Below are 17364 nucleotides of genomic sequence, written 5' to 3'. Positions count from 1 at the left end.
TCACCAATTCCTGTCCCCATATATTATTATTATTATTATTATTATTATTATTATTATTATTATTGTTGTTGTAATAGTGTAGCCTAATGTTTACATGTTGCACTTCAAATTGACCTAGGCCTATAGTTATCAAATGAGAAACATAGTTGCTTCTTTTAATTTGTACTTTTATGAAATAGGAAGCACGATCCCAACCGTCACTGACTTTAGTATGATCTGATCCCTGATTTAATATGCATTTGCCGAGAATTAAGACAGAAAACTGGCTTAACGAACGCATAATGATGTCGTTTTATTCCCACAGAACAATGATGAATGTCATTCACTCGAACTCCACCAATATAGCACACCACACACTCTCTGACGCTCTTAGTACATAATAAAATGTAATAACATTACATAACTGATTGTTGAAAAGTACGTTGCCGTCAGTAATTAAATAGGCTATATATAGTATCTGGACATTCAGTATTTTTCTGTCAGGAGGAGTCGAAATGCTAAACTTGAAGACTTGTGTCTAAAGTAAGGGATACATTGCTGCATATGGTTTAAGATGGAGAGTGATATGTTTTGCTTTACGAAAGTTTTTTTTAAAACTATCTTACTAAAAATTACAATAAACTTTTAAATCGTCTAATGGCTACGTAAACATGGGATGGGGTGGGGGCGCTGGCACGCGCCAAATAAATAATGATTTAAAACAAACGGACATACATATCTTGTTGCAGTTCCGCCTATTCACACCAGAGGGAGACATACACAAACCAAGAGAACATTTGCATGTTCGAGTCAGGAAAGTGGCGAAAGTGGTACAGTAGACTACAGCTCCGTGCACCTCCCAAATGCACTACAAAGGAAATCAAGCAAGCTTATGGATACAAGGTAATCTTAAATGTATCGCTAATGTATTTACAATTACTTTATTTTTTTATCTGTAAGCAATAATTGTATAATATGTTGTGTTTTCATTAATACATGCTTTTGTCTATTGGCTATATATTTTACCGCTGTGTAAACTGATCATGTAATTTTAAATTGTGATTTTTCGTCGTAAACTTGATGAGGTGAGAAGTATCTTTCATCATTTGCACCATATTATTTATTAGAAGTTATCGAAATTTTAAAATTGTATTTGTTTCATAGTGCTAATGTAGACTAACCTTGTAATGTAGTCGTATCTGTCGTCGCAATAATTTTAAAGGGTACGCACTTGATTGTGTGTCCTAAATATATATATATATATATATATATATATATATATAGTTTTTAAATCTTGTTTCATGTGGCAGTTATATTTGTGATAGACTGTGAGCATTCAGAAGGTGACTTAGAATAGCCTATATGAATTTGGCCGTTTGGGAGATTTCACGTGTTATTTTTCTCTTTCTTTTATATTTACAATATGCCTACTTTTATTATTTTACTAGTTATTGCGTATGCTGGTGTCGCCTTTTTAATACATGTTGACTTAATCAATAGCCAAGTTGAAGCATGTAAATACATACTAGAGTAATTAATGAGATTATTGTGTATTTCGTCATGAATCAGTACGGAGCTTGCATGAAAATTGCCAGCTGTGAAACTTAGGCCGACGACTGTGTGTATACACCCTTCATTGTGCTATATTCGCTAGTTTGCTTTGGTAGGTTATTGTCAGTCTCTTGTTTTATAGCGCATCACATCCTTTCTATTTATTGTATCATTATGATGAGAGCAAGGTTTAGGGGAATATCAATTCAGATTTTGTCTATTGTGTGTGTATGTATATATATATATATATATATGCCTGTTCACGCATGATTTGTAAATTAATTATATATTGGACAACAATATTAAATAGCCTACCATACACTATCGAATCACATCTTCTTCAAAAAAGGTGTTTTTTTCTTTTTTTTGTAAGTGGAAAATAACGTCTCGGTAACATAAAAAGCAATGAAACAGTTGCACCCTAAATACATCTGTATATAATAAATCGTTACAACTACAATTCGATGCATTTAAGCTATTCAGACGATTTATAAAATAGTTTGCTTAGGCCTCTCATTTCTTGCGTTGACAGGATGGTTTTTGTTTGATGTATTTATTTTGCTTCATGGACATTTTATCCGTTGGATTTAGACGCCGGGCGATAAATAATAGCCGATCCGAGTAATTAACTTTAGCAGCGGCCCTCTATTTCGGCCCCGAGTCCTTTCCTCGATTTTATGCCTGATCAGACTGAGATCTGAGAGACATTAGCACCAAGCGCGCGGAGCAACGGTGCCCTCATTGTTAGCGGGGCTAGGAAGGGTTTAAAATATAGGCTGTAAGCTCACTTGAACTATGAAAGATGCGACAGCGAAAAAGGAAACGTTTTACAGTTGGAAAAGGTCTAATCAACTGAAACAAGTGGAGTTATTTGCAGCAGCACGTGAAAAAATGTATTAATAAGTGAAGGATTGGACGGAGGTATAACGAATCAATAGGTGTCTCACTTGGTGACGGCTTGAAACCTCTGAAATAGCTAAGGTATAGATTCCCTGAAGGAAATCCCTTGGCGAGGCTTGCGGGAGGGGGCGTCAGTGAATAATTATTCTGCATATTATTGTGCCTTATGATTTTGAGTAAGTGGACACCAGCTAGTGCATGCATCGAATGGTGCACCAGAAACTTGAATGGTTCTTATTGGGTTTTACTCTGAGTAAACGACAGAATTCTCTCTCTCTCTCTCTCTCTCTCTCTCTCTCTCTCTCTCTCGCGCGCGCGCACATTCTCACTCTCAGATAGATAGGTAGATCGGTCGATAGATAAATAGATAGATCTTTCTTAATCTTTCGATGGACACTCGATAATTACATTTGTTCAGCTCTCGCCTGTATGAATGATATGGCCATATTTAATTGATGTTATTACTTTCTGTTGTATTATTATTATTATTATTATTATTATTATTATTATTATCATCATCATCATCATCATCATTAGTAGTCGTTTTACTAGTTGTTGATGCACTACTGTTAGTAGTAGTAGTAGTGGTTGTAGTAATAGTATTTCATTTTTGCATTCAGCGTAAGGCATTTCTGCATTCTGCGCTTTTATGTTAACTTAGGCGTGGTTTGATTATGTAATTATTTCATGTCATGAAGTGCAAGGAATTAAGTTCTTAAAGATAAGAAAAAACAGGTCTTAATTACCCCTGAAATGTGCTTGTTGTGCTTCCCATGGATTTAAAAAAATCTGACTTTGAGATCAGCGCATCTCAGCAACAACTGAGGACACGTGCGATTAATAAAGCTTGGACAGATGAAAGGGACATCAGTCGTGGCAAATTCATTATGGTACGTTGGGCTGAACCCTTGTATTCTCACGATTAATACTTAACTTTCAGCAAGGTACGTGGATACATTCTGCATCCCCATTTTCCCGTTTATAGTGTATGTTCAGAGCGTTGCATCTATGACCAATACACCTATTCGTATATAAATCCGCATTGAGTGCCCACTCAGAAATTATCAGCGAAGATAATGGAAGTTTTCTCGTGGCGTTTATTATTTCTTTTTAATTAAATAAATATGAATTAAAATAACTAGCGCGTAGTTTTTAATTCACGTTATCCTATAGCATTGGCAATTTGATTTTTGCCGTGCCCTTGGTAACCAAATGCCTGTTCAATACAATTTACCTTCAGTTTTCGTCTATGAATCCAGGACTTTTTTGCCATAGCCCTAAGTTATTTTACGTATACGTCTATAGTGTTTATTTGAACTAACCGAACTTTAAAAAATCTGTCTTAAAGGAGAGTCGAAACAACTATAATTTGATTATCACTTAAATAGACAATTATAGCTAATACGAAATGCATAGGCCTATTGTTTTTCAGACCACGTTGACGCATTTGCCTTCTTTCACTTTAATTACAATAAGAGGAAAATATAAAAGGGAAAGGCAATAAAACAGACAGAGCCATGCCTGCCACTTGATAAAAAAAGATTATAGATTTCTATCTTCGAAATGAATTTGAACGGTGTGTGTGTGTGTGTGTGTGTTGGGGTGGGGAATAGACGTTACTTATGAATTTCCAATAACTTTCTAGAAGCATAGATATAGTATCCATGCGGAGGAAAGGGGAGATGAATGATAAATAATTTAATTTCAGCTCAATACTATCTACCGTTTTATCGATGGATTTATTAGTCAAGTAGAGATAGCATTCTATATCGCCCGAGGCTGAAGCGCTGGACTGGCATCCTCTCCCGTCAGCGGCCACCGCCGAGGCCAGGCTACGCTCGTGGTTATCATCATCCATCGCCAGGTGCTATGGCGGAGGGGGTCAATAGGTCCGAGTCTTTGTAACAGACACAATGCCACAAAGCATGCAAACGTTTGCGGCGTGATGGTCCAATACCTGATTTCAAAGCCCCCTTTTTTCCAAAGAGACCAAAAGAGGATATTTTTTTAAAAACCAAGCCATTATATAGCCAACGTACTCTTATTGAATGAAAGCATTTCGTTGTATTGGAGTGTGTTGTCGCACAATATAGCCTGCACTATTTAAATCTTTAAATATCAATTTCACACATAGCCTGCACGCTAGCATATAACAAATGTTAATGTGTGTCCTTTGTATATTTGTAATCATTTTTGGTTGTCATTTCTCATTTTTGTAATTTGTAGTCATTTACAATCATTATTGTAATAATAATAATAATAATTATAATACACATTTAAATATATTGCCTAAATATTCTAACAGCAGGAAATGCGGCCTCGCAAATAAAGTACAATTGAATATAACGGTTCAGCTAAAGCAAATAAAAATGTAGTATTTTTGAAAATTTTAAGTACTCAATTTATCTTGAATAGCCTACGTAAGTAGCAGGCACTATTTGTTCTTTTCGTTTTCTACCACCTCCGTATAAGCTGCAGCATTGCTGCCAAATAAGAATTTTACATCTAATCATACATATTATAGGCTACTTGGAATTAGTCATATAATCTTCTTTTTTCTTTCTTTTGTCTTATTTTTTGGTATTGCTTTGGGGGAAAATCCCCTCAGAAATACTGCATGATCATCTATTTTCTAAATTTAAGGGTGTTTTTATTGTTTTTCTGAACTGGTATATTGTTTTTTCCTCTCCCCGTATGTACGGCATGGCACTAGTTGACGATTTTGGAGGCGGAACGCTTAGTTCCACTCCGTAGAGCGCACGAACACTGCGCACCAATAGCATCCAAATGTCAGTAAATAGTCTAAAAAAGTGACGCGGCTTGAGAAGGGGGAGGGTGTATCCTTTCGCCACAATCTCGGTTTCGGACTCTTCAAGCAGCGGGACTCTGCATGGCACATTAATTTAAGAGTTCACTTTGGAACATCTCCACTTATCTTTCCTGGATTTACTGCAGTGTCTGATCACTTTTCACCTTTTAGCACATATTCCGAGCGAGGATTCACCAGTAGTGACCCAGCGTGGCGCGACAGCTAGACCATCCGTATTCAGCGAAAGGAAACGGACGCAATCTAACCAAATTAACAGGTGACTGCGTGAGACGGTGTTTATTGAATTTATTCCTTCATTACGACCTGGTGTACCACCTCAGGGTTTGCGTTTGAAAAAAATAATAACAAGGCGCCAGTATAGACTAACACAGTGCATAGTTTGAAAGCAGTCTTCTGTAAAGAACACTTTTTATGTGTCAGTGGAGACTTTTTCACCAGGTTCTGTGTTGTGCAATAAGTGCGATTTCTGAGAGGAAGAAGTCTCTGACAAAACATTGTTATGGATATTGCAACAGGTCCAGAGTCTCTGGAAAGGTGCTTTCCCGCGAGAAATCACTCCGATTACTCTAAGATGTTGGACGGTATTAAAATAGAAGACCATCCCCTACGGTCGGGACCGGCTACATTGGGAGTTATGCTCGGTAAGTTTTCGTCACGTTAACAGAGTCTAAGTGCAACGGCCGCAGAAACACTTCTCATATTGTTGTTCGCACGATAGTATAAATAACAATTTGTTGTATCGAAAGTTGTTTCAGCACGGCAATCCAAAAATAAATAATTCAATGCGGTGCAGAAGCTATAGCCAATGTCGAGCTCACATTGCCTTGAATCCCTGGAGCAGCTTTCGAGCAGTCCTGTTGCGGGCTGCGTGGTTCATATCCCCACAATGTGGGTATAATTTCAGCAAGTAGCTGACATTAAAGTCCTGCAATGAGGCTAAGAACTGAATATTGTCTTATTTTGGGTAAATGAGTTTATGTCGGTGTGGTGTCAGTAATGCAGTTAAATTACAAAAATCAATGTAAATGTTTTCCCCAAAACACCACTCATTTCTTTAGAGTTTGTATTAGTAATAGTTGGACTATAAAATATAGACATTAGTATACAAATATTTGTGAATATGTACATGGGGCGTATGATTTTCTAAATGTTTTGGGCTTTTGAGAACGTACCTGTTTGACTTCCTGACCTGTCATTGCATTTTCGGGTCTCAGCCTATAGTTTGAATGTTTTGGTTTACTTCTGTGGTTGTTTCCATTAAATACATTTCATTATTAGGCTGCGATTAATTCAAGTCAAAGTAAGAGCTTTTCCATTTAATAAACCACAAACACTGAGTATACACTCTAGTCATGGTTTTATATTTATACTCTTCTAAGTGAATTCACTTCACGCGCCTTTATATATAATATTGGTAATCGTCCGTCCTTTGTGATTTACACGGTATATGCACCTTGTTTTCCTTCACTTTTCAAACATATTAACTCTATTTCACGCCTTTCAGGGACGGAGTGCCATCACCAGGCAGTATGCGAAGGGTGCCAGCGACCCATATCCGACCGTTTTCTGATGCGAGTTAACGAGTCTTCATGGCACGAGGAGTGTTTGCAGTGCGCTGTGTGTCAACAACCGCTCACCACCAGCTGTTACTTCCGGGAGAGGAAACTGTACTGCAAACACGACTACCAACAGTAAGGGCCACGGATACATGTTTATTATAATTTTATGTTTATTTATTTATTTTGCTCTGTTGTTATGCTGTGTGAAACCAGCTATTGTTTTTTTTTTTTTTTTTTTTTGTATTATCATAGCTTTAGTTTCGGTCCAGCAGCAAATTATGGACAGAAAATTCTGAATTGCATTTGATATATATCAAATGCAATTAACAATTATATATATATATATATATATAAATGCAGGTGGTCCATTTCGCTAATGCTTTGGGAATTGATTAGAATTTTGTGCCAAGGTGTAGTGTGACCCCAATGTTTTCAATAGGCTGTTAATATACTGATTTCGCTTCAAGATTTCGTTTGAGTGTCCAGGCCCCAAACATTTGTTTTTTGAACGGGTTTAGCTATTTTTGCTCATAATGCCGTTTTGATTGTTCATTTAGTCTAGACTGTGCCTCGATTGATTTACAAAGGGTAAAGGGTTCTACATTAATTATAGTCAGTATAGCATGCGTAAAAAGTATAATAATACAGATTTTATAGAAGCACTATCTGCGAAATGAATGATAAAATGAGCCTACTACATATTATTTACCATTTTATTTAGCCTATTTATTTATTTGTTTATTTATTTATTCATTTACTTAGTAATTAATTCCTTCATTCATACAGATATTTGTGCATCGCATTTTATTCTGTATATTCTGTATACCTGTATGCTCTCATGCCCATTAAATGATTTACATTCGGCCCCAAAATAATTGTAGCGTGGAAAGCATTCGGCCTATGTTGCTAAATATTCATATTAATTTATTTATTAGTTCGTTTGGTAGTTATCTATTCTTCTCCCTATTTAAGTACTTATTTTCCCGTATGCTTTCATGTCATATAGAAACAATTATTTCCATATTGTCGCATTCTAAATGCATGCAGTGTTCTAGTTGAAAGCGCAAATGTAGGCCTATTTTTTATTTCATGTATTATTATTATTATTATTATTATTATTATTATTATTATTATTATTATTATTGTTGTTGTTATTATTATTATTATTATTTACTTTTGTGTTTAAAAAAATAATAATTTCTATAGTTGCCGAGTGGGCTACAGGAGGCTTCTATAGACCATTAAAATAAAAAATACATGTCAGGATGTAGAATAATCATTGACAATTAAACCGCTTTAAAATTAACGTGTTATTTAGGCTATGACTTTTCATAATATTGCATATGCCTTGATGTTAGGCCTGCTATCTATGAAAGAAATGGTCGGCAACATGATGCTCCCTCTTTATCACAAGCCAAAACTGACCTCTTCGTAAATGCCTTTACATTTTTCTACTGCGGTGCTGCAAGCAATTTTCCGTCAAAATGTGTGTAGCTGGTTGCTCATTTCTCAAGCCTGTCATCAGTACCATTGCTTATAGGTGAACACGAGAGGTTATATTGACCGTTTGATCGTAATGTGGACGCACTAAAAGATTAAAGACAAGATATATAAACCTGTGGTTCAGGTACACATCCGCATGTGTGGGCGCGTTTAGATTTTGGGTATTTATACACAGGAGAAAATGCGATGTTATGAATGTAGGACGTGGTTTTAAATGCTTGCCGGAAAATATATAATAGCAATGCCTCGTTTTTTAGAGTATTTTTCCAAATGGAAAAACATTCCAACGTACCACTTCGCTATATATGGAGAAAATGCTTATTACTTTCTCCGGTTATATAGCTTACTATGCGTGTGGGTCGATATTTGCAATCGCTCGAGGAAGACGTTATGGAATGTGGATCTCACAAAATATCGTTGTCCTATAATAATCGTTAATTAAATGCAAAACATATTAAATGAAATCATTCAGAGGTTTAAAAAAAATGCTTTGTGAACATTTATACGTAGGTCTGTATTTTTTTTTTAAATTAAATTTGTCATCACCTGAGAAGGGACTTTTACAGATAAGAACAAAATGGAAAAACGAATGTTTTTGATCAATGCCATATATGTAGCCAACAAGTATTTGCTGTTCGGCAATTTAGACTTAAGCGAACTCTCCACTCTTGGATGACAGAATACTGTCTTAGAACGGAATTTTTCTTTGGTTTTCAAACAGATAGCCTAAGCAGTAGGCAAACACCAGGTCCTGGAATTATTATTATTATTATTATTATTATTATTATTATTATTATTATTATTATTTTAAATATATTCCATATATAATTTTAAATTATATTCCTTTTCACTTTACACATTTTCACATTATATTTATGCTACTATTATTATTATTATTATTATAAGACAAAATAATATTGGGAAATATTACTAGATACAAATTGTGCATCATATTTACTATTGAACAGTTGCTTTGTATTCCTGCAATTACAATGGCCTACAATAATAATAACAATAATACAATATACAATAAAAGTTAATGCATAAAGTGAAAGAAGTGCAGTCACGCTGCATTTTTTTCAGCTGTACATACAAGTTTAGTGGTGTTCATCTATCACAAAGCTGTCTAAGAAAAATGTGCATTGATTGTGTCCTCTCTGCATATATAAGTCCTGCATTGCTATCAGAGTGTCATTCAGAATTGATATACACTGTTGGTATACTGTAATTAGATCAAATACCGGTAGTAAAAGAACAAGTGAAGGAAGTGAAGAGGTAGGAAAGCCTCCTGTCCTATTGCTGTGGTGCTTGGTCAGACATGCAAAATTCGTCAGGTGTCAGGGAGGTACACCGATGCCAGTATCCATTAAAAAAGACCATGCCACATCAACTTAACCAAATGCAACCGTTATCAAGATGGGCAACATTATACCCCTCCCCCCAACCACCGCCACCACCACATTTGAATAAGCTGCGCCCAGCACATTGTACGATATGTAAAAACACTTGAGTAAGATATCAACAAGTGCTGGTAGTGGAAACTGAGCAAAGGCACTGATTGTTGTGAAATCTTTGGAAGCGAACGTGAAAAAAAAGATGATAATATTAAGAGCGATGGATCTCGGGGCCAATAATCTCCGTGCTGTCTGTGGGTTGTGTAAAGGGTGTCGTGTAAATCTCCGTGCTGGCCGTGGGTGTAGTGCATGCTGGCTGGCTGGAGCCCGCGTGTAGCCTCTCTCGGCGTGAGTGCTCTCCATGCTTGTCAGTACACTTTAAGGGCTTTTTGTGTCGGGGGTTTAAACATTGCGACTTCAATCACCGGGACATTATAACTCCCCGTGAGATGCCTGGCAACAAACAATGAGCAACATCTATTGCTTTGCATCACTTTTTTTGTCTGCTATTCAGTCGCCGTCCCTGACATGACCGTTAGCAGTTAGAGGCAACAATGTGAATTTCATAGCTACGGACCTGAATTCCATCGCCCGGGAGACGCCAGCTTACGCTGACACTGGGCAAACGGCGTTCGGGTCCACAATTTTGGAGAGATCCTTCTTTCTCTGAAAAGTCTTACTTGTCTCACCAGCTTTTTCATGTCTAGACTGTGTGTGTGTGTTTGTGTGTGTGTGGTAGTGATGCTGGTGTTAGATGTGTAGAAGACATAAGCTCACTCTGTACAGAGGTGAATCAGAGCGGACACCTGTGATTATTCTTATCATTTTAATTTAATATTTTCTTCAAAATGTTCTTACTGAAATATTTTGGAAAGCTGTAATTTAACACTTTGAGCATTGCATAGCATGGTCTTTCAATTTGTTGTGTTTGGTCACAAAATGTGTTTGCTTGCGCGTGAAAGCATATTTGTGAGGCGTGAAGACCACAGTTCTAAAGTTATTTAGATATATTTGTAGATGTGTGTGTGTCTGTCTGTCTGTGTGCTTTTCACAAATGAACAGCAGACAAAATACATCCAAATGTTTCTGTTGGCGTACAGATTTATGATTCTTTACGCTTTGAGACACTACATCAGTCATCGCTGCTTCTGACAGAGATATACATTTCTGTGAAGGTGAATGCTCGAGAGCCGTAATGGCTCCCGCGTTGCTTCCTCGCACGCTCTGTGTTTGCCTCACTCACCATGCCATGTTTCAGCCTCCCCCGCTGCCACCGCCCTGTTTGTGCGCTGGCTGCAAGTCCGTTACCAGAGAGAGCCTATCGTGTGTAATCTCGAGACAATTGTCACACTCGCAGCAAGATTACTATCAGACACACAATCACACGCATTCTCGTGCACGTTCAAATCCACCACACGCACGCAGGCGGCTACACATGCCTGCACACACCCATACACACATGCACGCAAACTAGTGTATTTAAATGAGCTCACTTTTCCTGATTTACAATAAGGTTCAGTCTCAAATGAAATGGAATGTCTGTAATTTTTTTAACATTTATTTATTTATTTTTTTTGCTCTTGTTTTTTTTTTTTCGTGAATGCATTGTTTATTTGAGCCAATGGGATACTTAGATGTGTAATTCACACCTTTTTGACTTTTATGACATTCATTTAGGACGCATTAGCCAGCCCACGAACTGCCACGGGCTCAAAGAGAGGCTCGGGGTTACGGAGGCAGCCCTGCCTAATTACATTCCGAAAGCACCCGAGACGTGCCCTGTAATTATCTGCTCGCTAAATCATCAAATCGACAAAAGCGCTCAGCCTCGCACCTTCGCCGTCGTTCACGGCGATGCCTCAAGATAGTGTGCGTTTGTATTTTCTTTATTTATTATTTGTTTTTGTTGTATTTTTTTCTTCTTTTTTTTGTTCTTCCGAGTTCTGCTCTTCATTACTTTTCTTTTCCAGCCACTCGGCTGAATAATGTTATTATAGGATTAGCTGCCGAAACATGACGTTGGGTTCAATATGTTACAAATGTCTGCGAGTCTTTCTCGTGTTAGCGGAGTAAGCCACTGGATCTAATTACTGTTGTGTAAAGGTTTTATTATTTTTGGTAGCTGTCTAAAGATATGGAGCAGACGTGATTGATTGATGAATGTCTGCGATTATGTGTGTTATATGGGTCTCATATATCATAAATATTTTTGTAAACTTCTTGTACTCTAAGGGGTAGGCAGAGCTGTGTGGGTGTGTGAGAGTGAGAGTATGTGTGAGTACGTGTGTGTGTGTTTCTGTACAGATTGTCCATCAGTGAAATTCCGCACTTCTTCACATAGGCCTATTAAAGAAGATAGCCTATAAAATGATCGTTTTAACGTTCTTGCAATTAAAATGTTTCTTTACCGAATTTTAGAATTTACAATTATTCAATGGCCAATCTTGGGCTAATCTTGGGGTGTTTGTCGATTACCATGGCAACCGAGAGACCATGTGGTAGATGTCGTGAAAATTAGAGTGGGAATGCGGGTCGGCTCCAGATGGAGATTTGGTCCGGTATCATGACCTCAGTTATGTGCAGTTTGGAAGGGAGCCTATCCTTTCAGGTGGAGTGGGAGTTATAATTTTTCGACCCCTCCTTCCCATTTCCTGTCTCACTGCATAAATGTGGGCCAGTTCAGCAGAAATTGCTCGAGACCCAGTTCTACACAATGTGAGGAATCGCAGAGGCCGTGCTAGCGGACTTGTAATCCTAAATGTACAGTGATTCCCAGCTGTGCTGATGGGAGTTTTTTTAGGACCGTTGGGGCATCCTCTCGCGGTGTGTTGTTTTTTAATTAGTCGTGCACTGGATCCCGGGTAGATTAATGCTGACAGGATTTTTTTTTTTCGTCGGCAGTGTATGTGTGAGACGCTGAAGTGAGTGTCCTCCTGAGTAGCATTCACATGCAATGCGCTGACACACACACACACACACACACACTCAAACGCTCACACACGTACGTACGCACACACACACATGCATACACACACGTGCCCACACACACACACACACTCAAACGCTCACACACGTACGTACGCACACACACACATGCATACACACACGTGCCCACACACACACACACACATCAAACGCTCACACACGTATGCACACACACATACATACACGCATGCACACACACACACATGCATGCACACACACACACACACACACACACACACACACATGCATGCATACACACGCACATGCGCACACACACGCACATACTCTCACACATTGCATGGTCTTCCCAGGCAATCAAGAGCACTTTTAACCCCTGCAATATTTGCAGAAAGAACCCCCTCCAAAACAAATAAATAAATACCATGCATATATCCCTCTATCTGCTCCCTTAATTCTAAACCTCCTAGTTGCAGGGTTCGCAGGTTTCCGTTTCAAAGGTTCAAATTTAGCCTTCACGAAGCGAATGCTAAAGCTGCCTTCTCACACAACGTCTAAAAAGCAAGAGGAGTTCAGAAAACAAAGGGGAAAAACAGAAAAGACGTGTGCGGAGCGAGCGAGTTCGAGGGCCCCGTGTAGGAAGCGGGGCTCAGCTCGAAGCTGGATAGTGTTGCTTCAGCTTGCATGGCTTCTGGCTGGACGGAGACGGCGCTGGCCGGGTCTGGCCATGTTCCTCTGTAAGGAAGTATTAGGTTTTATATCAACATCTCCAGCTCTGGCCCAGGAGCCAAATGTGATGCAGTCATCTGCCGTATCGTGACACGCATACCCTTTTTTTTCCACCTCTGTGTGTTTTTTTGGCTCTTTGAGAGATTTTTAATATTCTGTTTGCTCGGTTCGTTCGTAAGGCTTCCGGTAATTTATTTATTTTTCCTTGCCCTGGTGTAGCCAGCTTCAAAATGGCAGCCGCGCATGTTCCTTATTTGTTCGTAAATGCATTTCTCCACAGCAGTTTGTGCTTCCATTGATATGCCGCTTTTCCGCTGCATTATTGAATAATTCATGCTTTTATTAAACAGAACTTAATGTACAGGGCCCGTAAAGTTGTAAGAGTCAGCATGTGCGTACTTATATTGATAAACTTTTAGGTTACAGGCGATAATTCTTTTCGCTAAGTGCCTTTCTGGTGTGCTTAACATTTCCATAACTGCTATGAATTATGGCACCACAGTATATAGTTTTCGGTGCCTTTCAAAAATATATCTCCAGTTTCTAATTCTTTTGTCAGTTATGTGCAAAATATTTTTACTATATTTAAAAAAACATTTATTTAATTTAACCACATTCTTTTTACTGTGCGCTTACTAAGTATTACAAACCCAGGTCGGAATGTTCACAGAGATTTTACCAAAGGGGTTCTCAAGAAGGTATCTTGCCATGAATTTTTTTAAATTTGTTTTGTATTTAGCAACAAGAATGTGTGTACTTGTGTCAAGTTCCAAAGCATTTAGTCCCTGGGCCACTGTTGCAATTAATTTTAATTTTATTTGGATACACTTTTAGCACTCTCCTCTCTACACACCGCACCCCACACACACCGACCTCTTGCTAACCAGGCTAGCCTCAGCCTGGAGGAGGAATCGACAGGGGAGACGCCTGGGCTAACCAGCCCAGAAACTACCTCTTATTAGTGGACCAGGAGCACTGGGCCTCCCCCTCCCGCTCCTCACATGTCTGGGGGAGTAGATGGAGTGGTTTCTAAACTTCAGCGGAGGGGTCTGTTAAAACAGTAGGGGGCTACACCGAGTGGGCAGGCAGGTGGTCGGACCGAAAAAGGGCTCGCGAGGACCCCTGCCGCAACCGTGGGCTGCAACCTCTGCTGACCCACATACGCATATGTGTGCAGTTGTGCGCGCGTGTGCGTGAGAGAGAGTCGATGTACAAACGAGCAGTGAATACAGGCAATTTGGAAAGACGGAGGTTCGGCCGACTGAAAAACCCCTTCACCACCAACGGGGAACCTGTCGTGGGCGGGAGGCAGAGCTGGGGGGGGTGCAGAGTTGGGTTTGTGGTGCCATGTTTAACTACCGGCCCGTGAGAGAGCAACCTTCACCTGGGCCTGCGGGGAGAAACGGGCTGGGTCGCACTCTGATTACACAGAGCCGTAATGGAGGATGGTGGAGGAGGTTGATGGCTGAAGCTGTCCATCTCGTATCCAGATGGTTTCAGGGGCCGCTGGGCCCCGTCAGTCAGGAGGCACTGCTGACGGTCCGTGCGCTGAAGGAGCACCCCTGGAAACACGAACAGTGTGATTTTTATCACCAGCTCACGGTCCTCGGGGGCCAGGATTAGCACTGGACCATTACGTTCCCAAACACCGCCTGTCCCTACATCATAATGACAGCATGCAGAAAAACCACTTCTGCTTTCCTCATCATTTTCCCCTTATAGATGTGTGCTTATGGTGCGATGATGATGAGGACGAAGAGGAAGAGAAAGGCTGTTATTATTTTACATCATTATCAACGGTTACCGACAAACTATAATTAATAGTTCCATATTACCACGTGAAAAATGAATTAGTGTATTTGAATAGTATTTTAAAAGAAGACATTAGCGAAAACAAAATTACAGTTAATGAAACGGGGGAAGGGGGTGCTAATGTGGGTTATTAGTCTTTCGTATTAAGTGGGGTTATTTAACTGACCGAGAAAATGAAAAAGACAGGACCAAGTGATTGCTGTAAAAACAGAGCACTGAGAAATGGTCTAAACTAAAGTGTGGGTTCCACAGATGCGGTGATATCCTGCATGTTTCCAGTGAGCTTCTGCCCTTTCCTCAGGAATACGGAGCTTGGTCTGTGTCAGTGATGTATTTTAAATGTCCCCATCCTGACACCTGCCCCCGAAAGGAGGCGTGTGCCAAAGGTGGGGGAGGAGGGGTGCAGTGAATGTTGAGGTGAGGTGCTACTGGTGATGTGGTCTCAAGTGAGGGGGGAGGGGGGGGGGTGAGTGGTGGTGTTACTCTGCAGCCTGCAGCACTTGGTGCCCATGCTGTTCTAGTTTTTAATTATTGGATAACAGATAATGAGGTGAAAGATGTGTGTGAGTTATAAAGAGCGATACTGAACTGAGGAGAGTTTAGGCCAGTTTGCCGGCGCTGTCTCTCTGTCCTTTCTCTAGGGCACTATGGAACTCTCTGCCCTCTGTTGGTTTCTTTTTCTCTTCCACTCTTCTTCAGTTTCTCTCTCTTTTTTGAGAGGGGTGTTTATACGGTGCGTGCAGAACGGCGTGTGCCGTGGGGGTGGGGGGTTGGGGGGTGGTGGTGGGGGGGGCTTCGCGAGCGGGTCCCATCCGCCCTGGTACGGGAGCGTGTCGCTGGAATGCTTCTTCTCCAGAGCGTTGGCTTTTTCGCGGTTACCCAAGAAGAGGGTGGCACCCATGTGGCAAGTGCTGCGTCCCGGGGGGGGGCCGTGCGCCCCGGGCCCCCTCCTCGCACGGGGGTCCCACATTCCACCCCTGCTCGGGACACGCGGGCGCGGCGCTTTGTTTGTCCGCAAACAGGCCCCCTCTCAAAACTTTTCCCCTCTGAACCCCCCCATCCCGCTCCTGTCCGTTTCCCCTGCCACGTGTCCTCAGCGCGACCAGGCCGCAGAATCCCACGCGCAGCCGCGTTCATTAATTTAGCTTCGTTAATTGTGCTAAAGAAAAGCGCTCAAACAGGGCCGGACGCGTCCGACGTCCGAACCACACGTTTCAGCGGGGAGACGGAAGGTCCCGAGCCTTTCGCCCCCGAACGGCTTCAGAAGCGCCGTCCGAGAGCCTGGATGATGAACGGGCCAAATGTCATTAAATTCACTTTAGTCTCATTCTCCCTCTCTCTCTCTCTCTCTCTCTCCTCTCTCTCTCTCTCTCTCTCTCTCTCTCTCTCTCCCTCTCTCTCTCTCTCTCTCCTTCTTCATCTCATAATGAGATTAGTTCCCCAACACCAGTGTTTCCGCACTGGCTGACTGACAGAGATCCGCACTTTTATCACCGACTGTGACACTAAGCTCTCCGCTGCTTTGTGCTCACTGCTGGACTGACGGAAACCCAAACTCCTAATCCCCTTATTCGTGTCAAGCACGGAAAAAAAAGAAAGAATAGCGCCCGGATCGGATGGGGCTCCATAATGCCCCCCTCACCAAAGCCCACACCGCCCCCGAAACCCTTCGCCACAGTCAAACGAGCACATAACTTTTCTTATGAGCCCCCTCCCCTCCATTTTAATGGTCAAAACAGCCCCCGCTACATCCTTTTGTGTTTTACCTTTGTGACTCAGGGCCAGGCTTGTTGTTAGCTGCAGGCTTCGGTTGGTGAGTTCAGTTCAGCTGTCAAGTTTTTTATTTTTTTATTTTTTAAACCTCCCAATAAGGTTTTTTTTCCAGATATTCGCTGGTTTTATATTGCTTTTGAATTATGAAGTGTAATTGCTTTTTCTGCCGAATGAAGAACACGCGCCGTGAAGATTAAAGGAATTTGCTCTCTTAGCTTGAGCAATCAAATTATGCTTTATGTTTTTTTTTCCCCCCCCTTTGTTTTGTTCTCGCATATTTGTGAATATGCTGTGAAATATTAGCGGCGCGAGGCATTTCTTTCCCGCTCTTGTGCAGGCTCAGCCCTGCAGAGCGAGTCTTTAGATGATTACCTTCCTTAAGGTGGACCGG

At 40.6% G+C, this 17364-nt stretch overlaps 1 protein-coding gene across 3 annotated transcripts in view; it reads left to right on the top strand.

The window, feature by feature from the left end:
• The first annotated feature begins 728 nt into the window (after window positions 1–728).
• Window positions 729–17364, top strand: part of lmx1bb (LIM homeobox transcription factor 1, beta b) — an 81237-nt gene continuing 64601 nt past the window's right edge. Inside the window, exons 1-4 of one of the 3 annotated variants that reach the window (XM_064354390.1) lie at window positions 729–882; window positions 5411–5516; window positions 5776–5901; window positions 6765–6951. In XM_064354390.1, the coding sequence (XP_064210460.1) occupies window positions 5832–5901; window positions 6765–6951 (257 nt within the window). In that variant the 5' untranslated portion in view covers window positions 729–882; window positions 5411–5516; window positions 5776–5831. The other 2 variants (XM_064354389.1, XM_064354388.1) reach the window with 2 other exon arrangements.

Source organism: Anguilla rostrata, chromosome 10, assembly GCF_018555375.3.
Source record: "Anguilla rostrata isolate EN2019 chromosome 10, ASM1855537v3, whole genome shotgun sequence".
Lineage (NCBI taxonomy): Eukaryota > Metazoa > Chordata > Actinopteri > Anguilliformes > Anguillidae > Anguilla > Anguilla rostrata.
The sequence above is the reverse complement of the archived record's forward strand: the minus strand, read 5'-3'. Positions and strand labels throughout refer to the sequence as shown.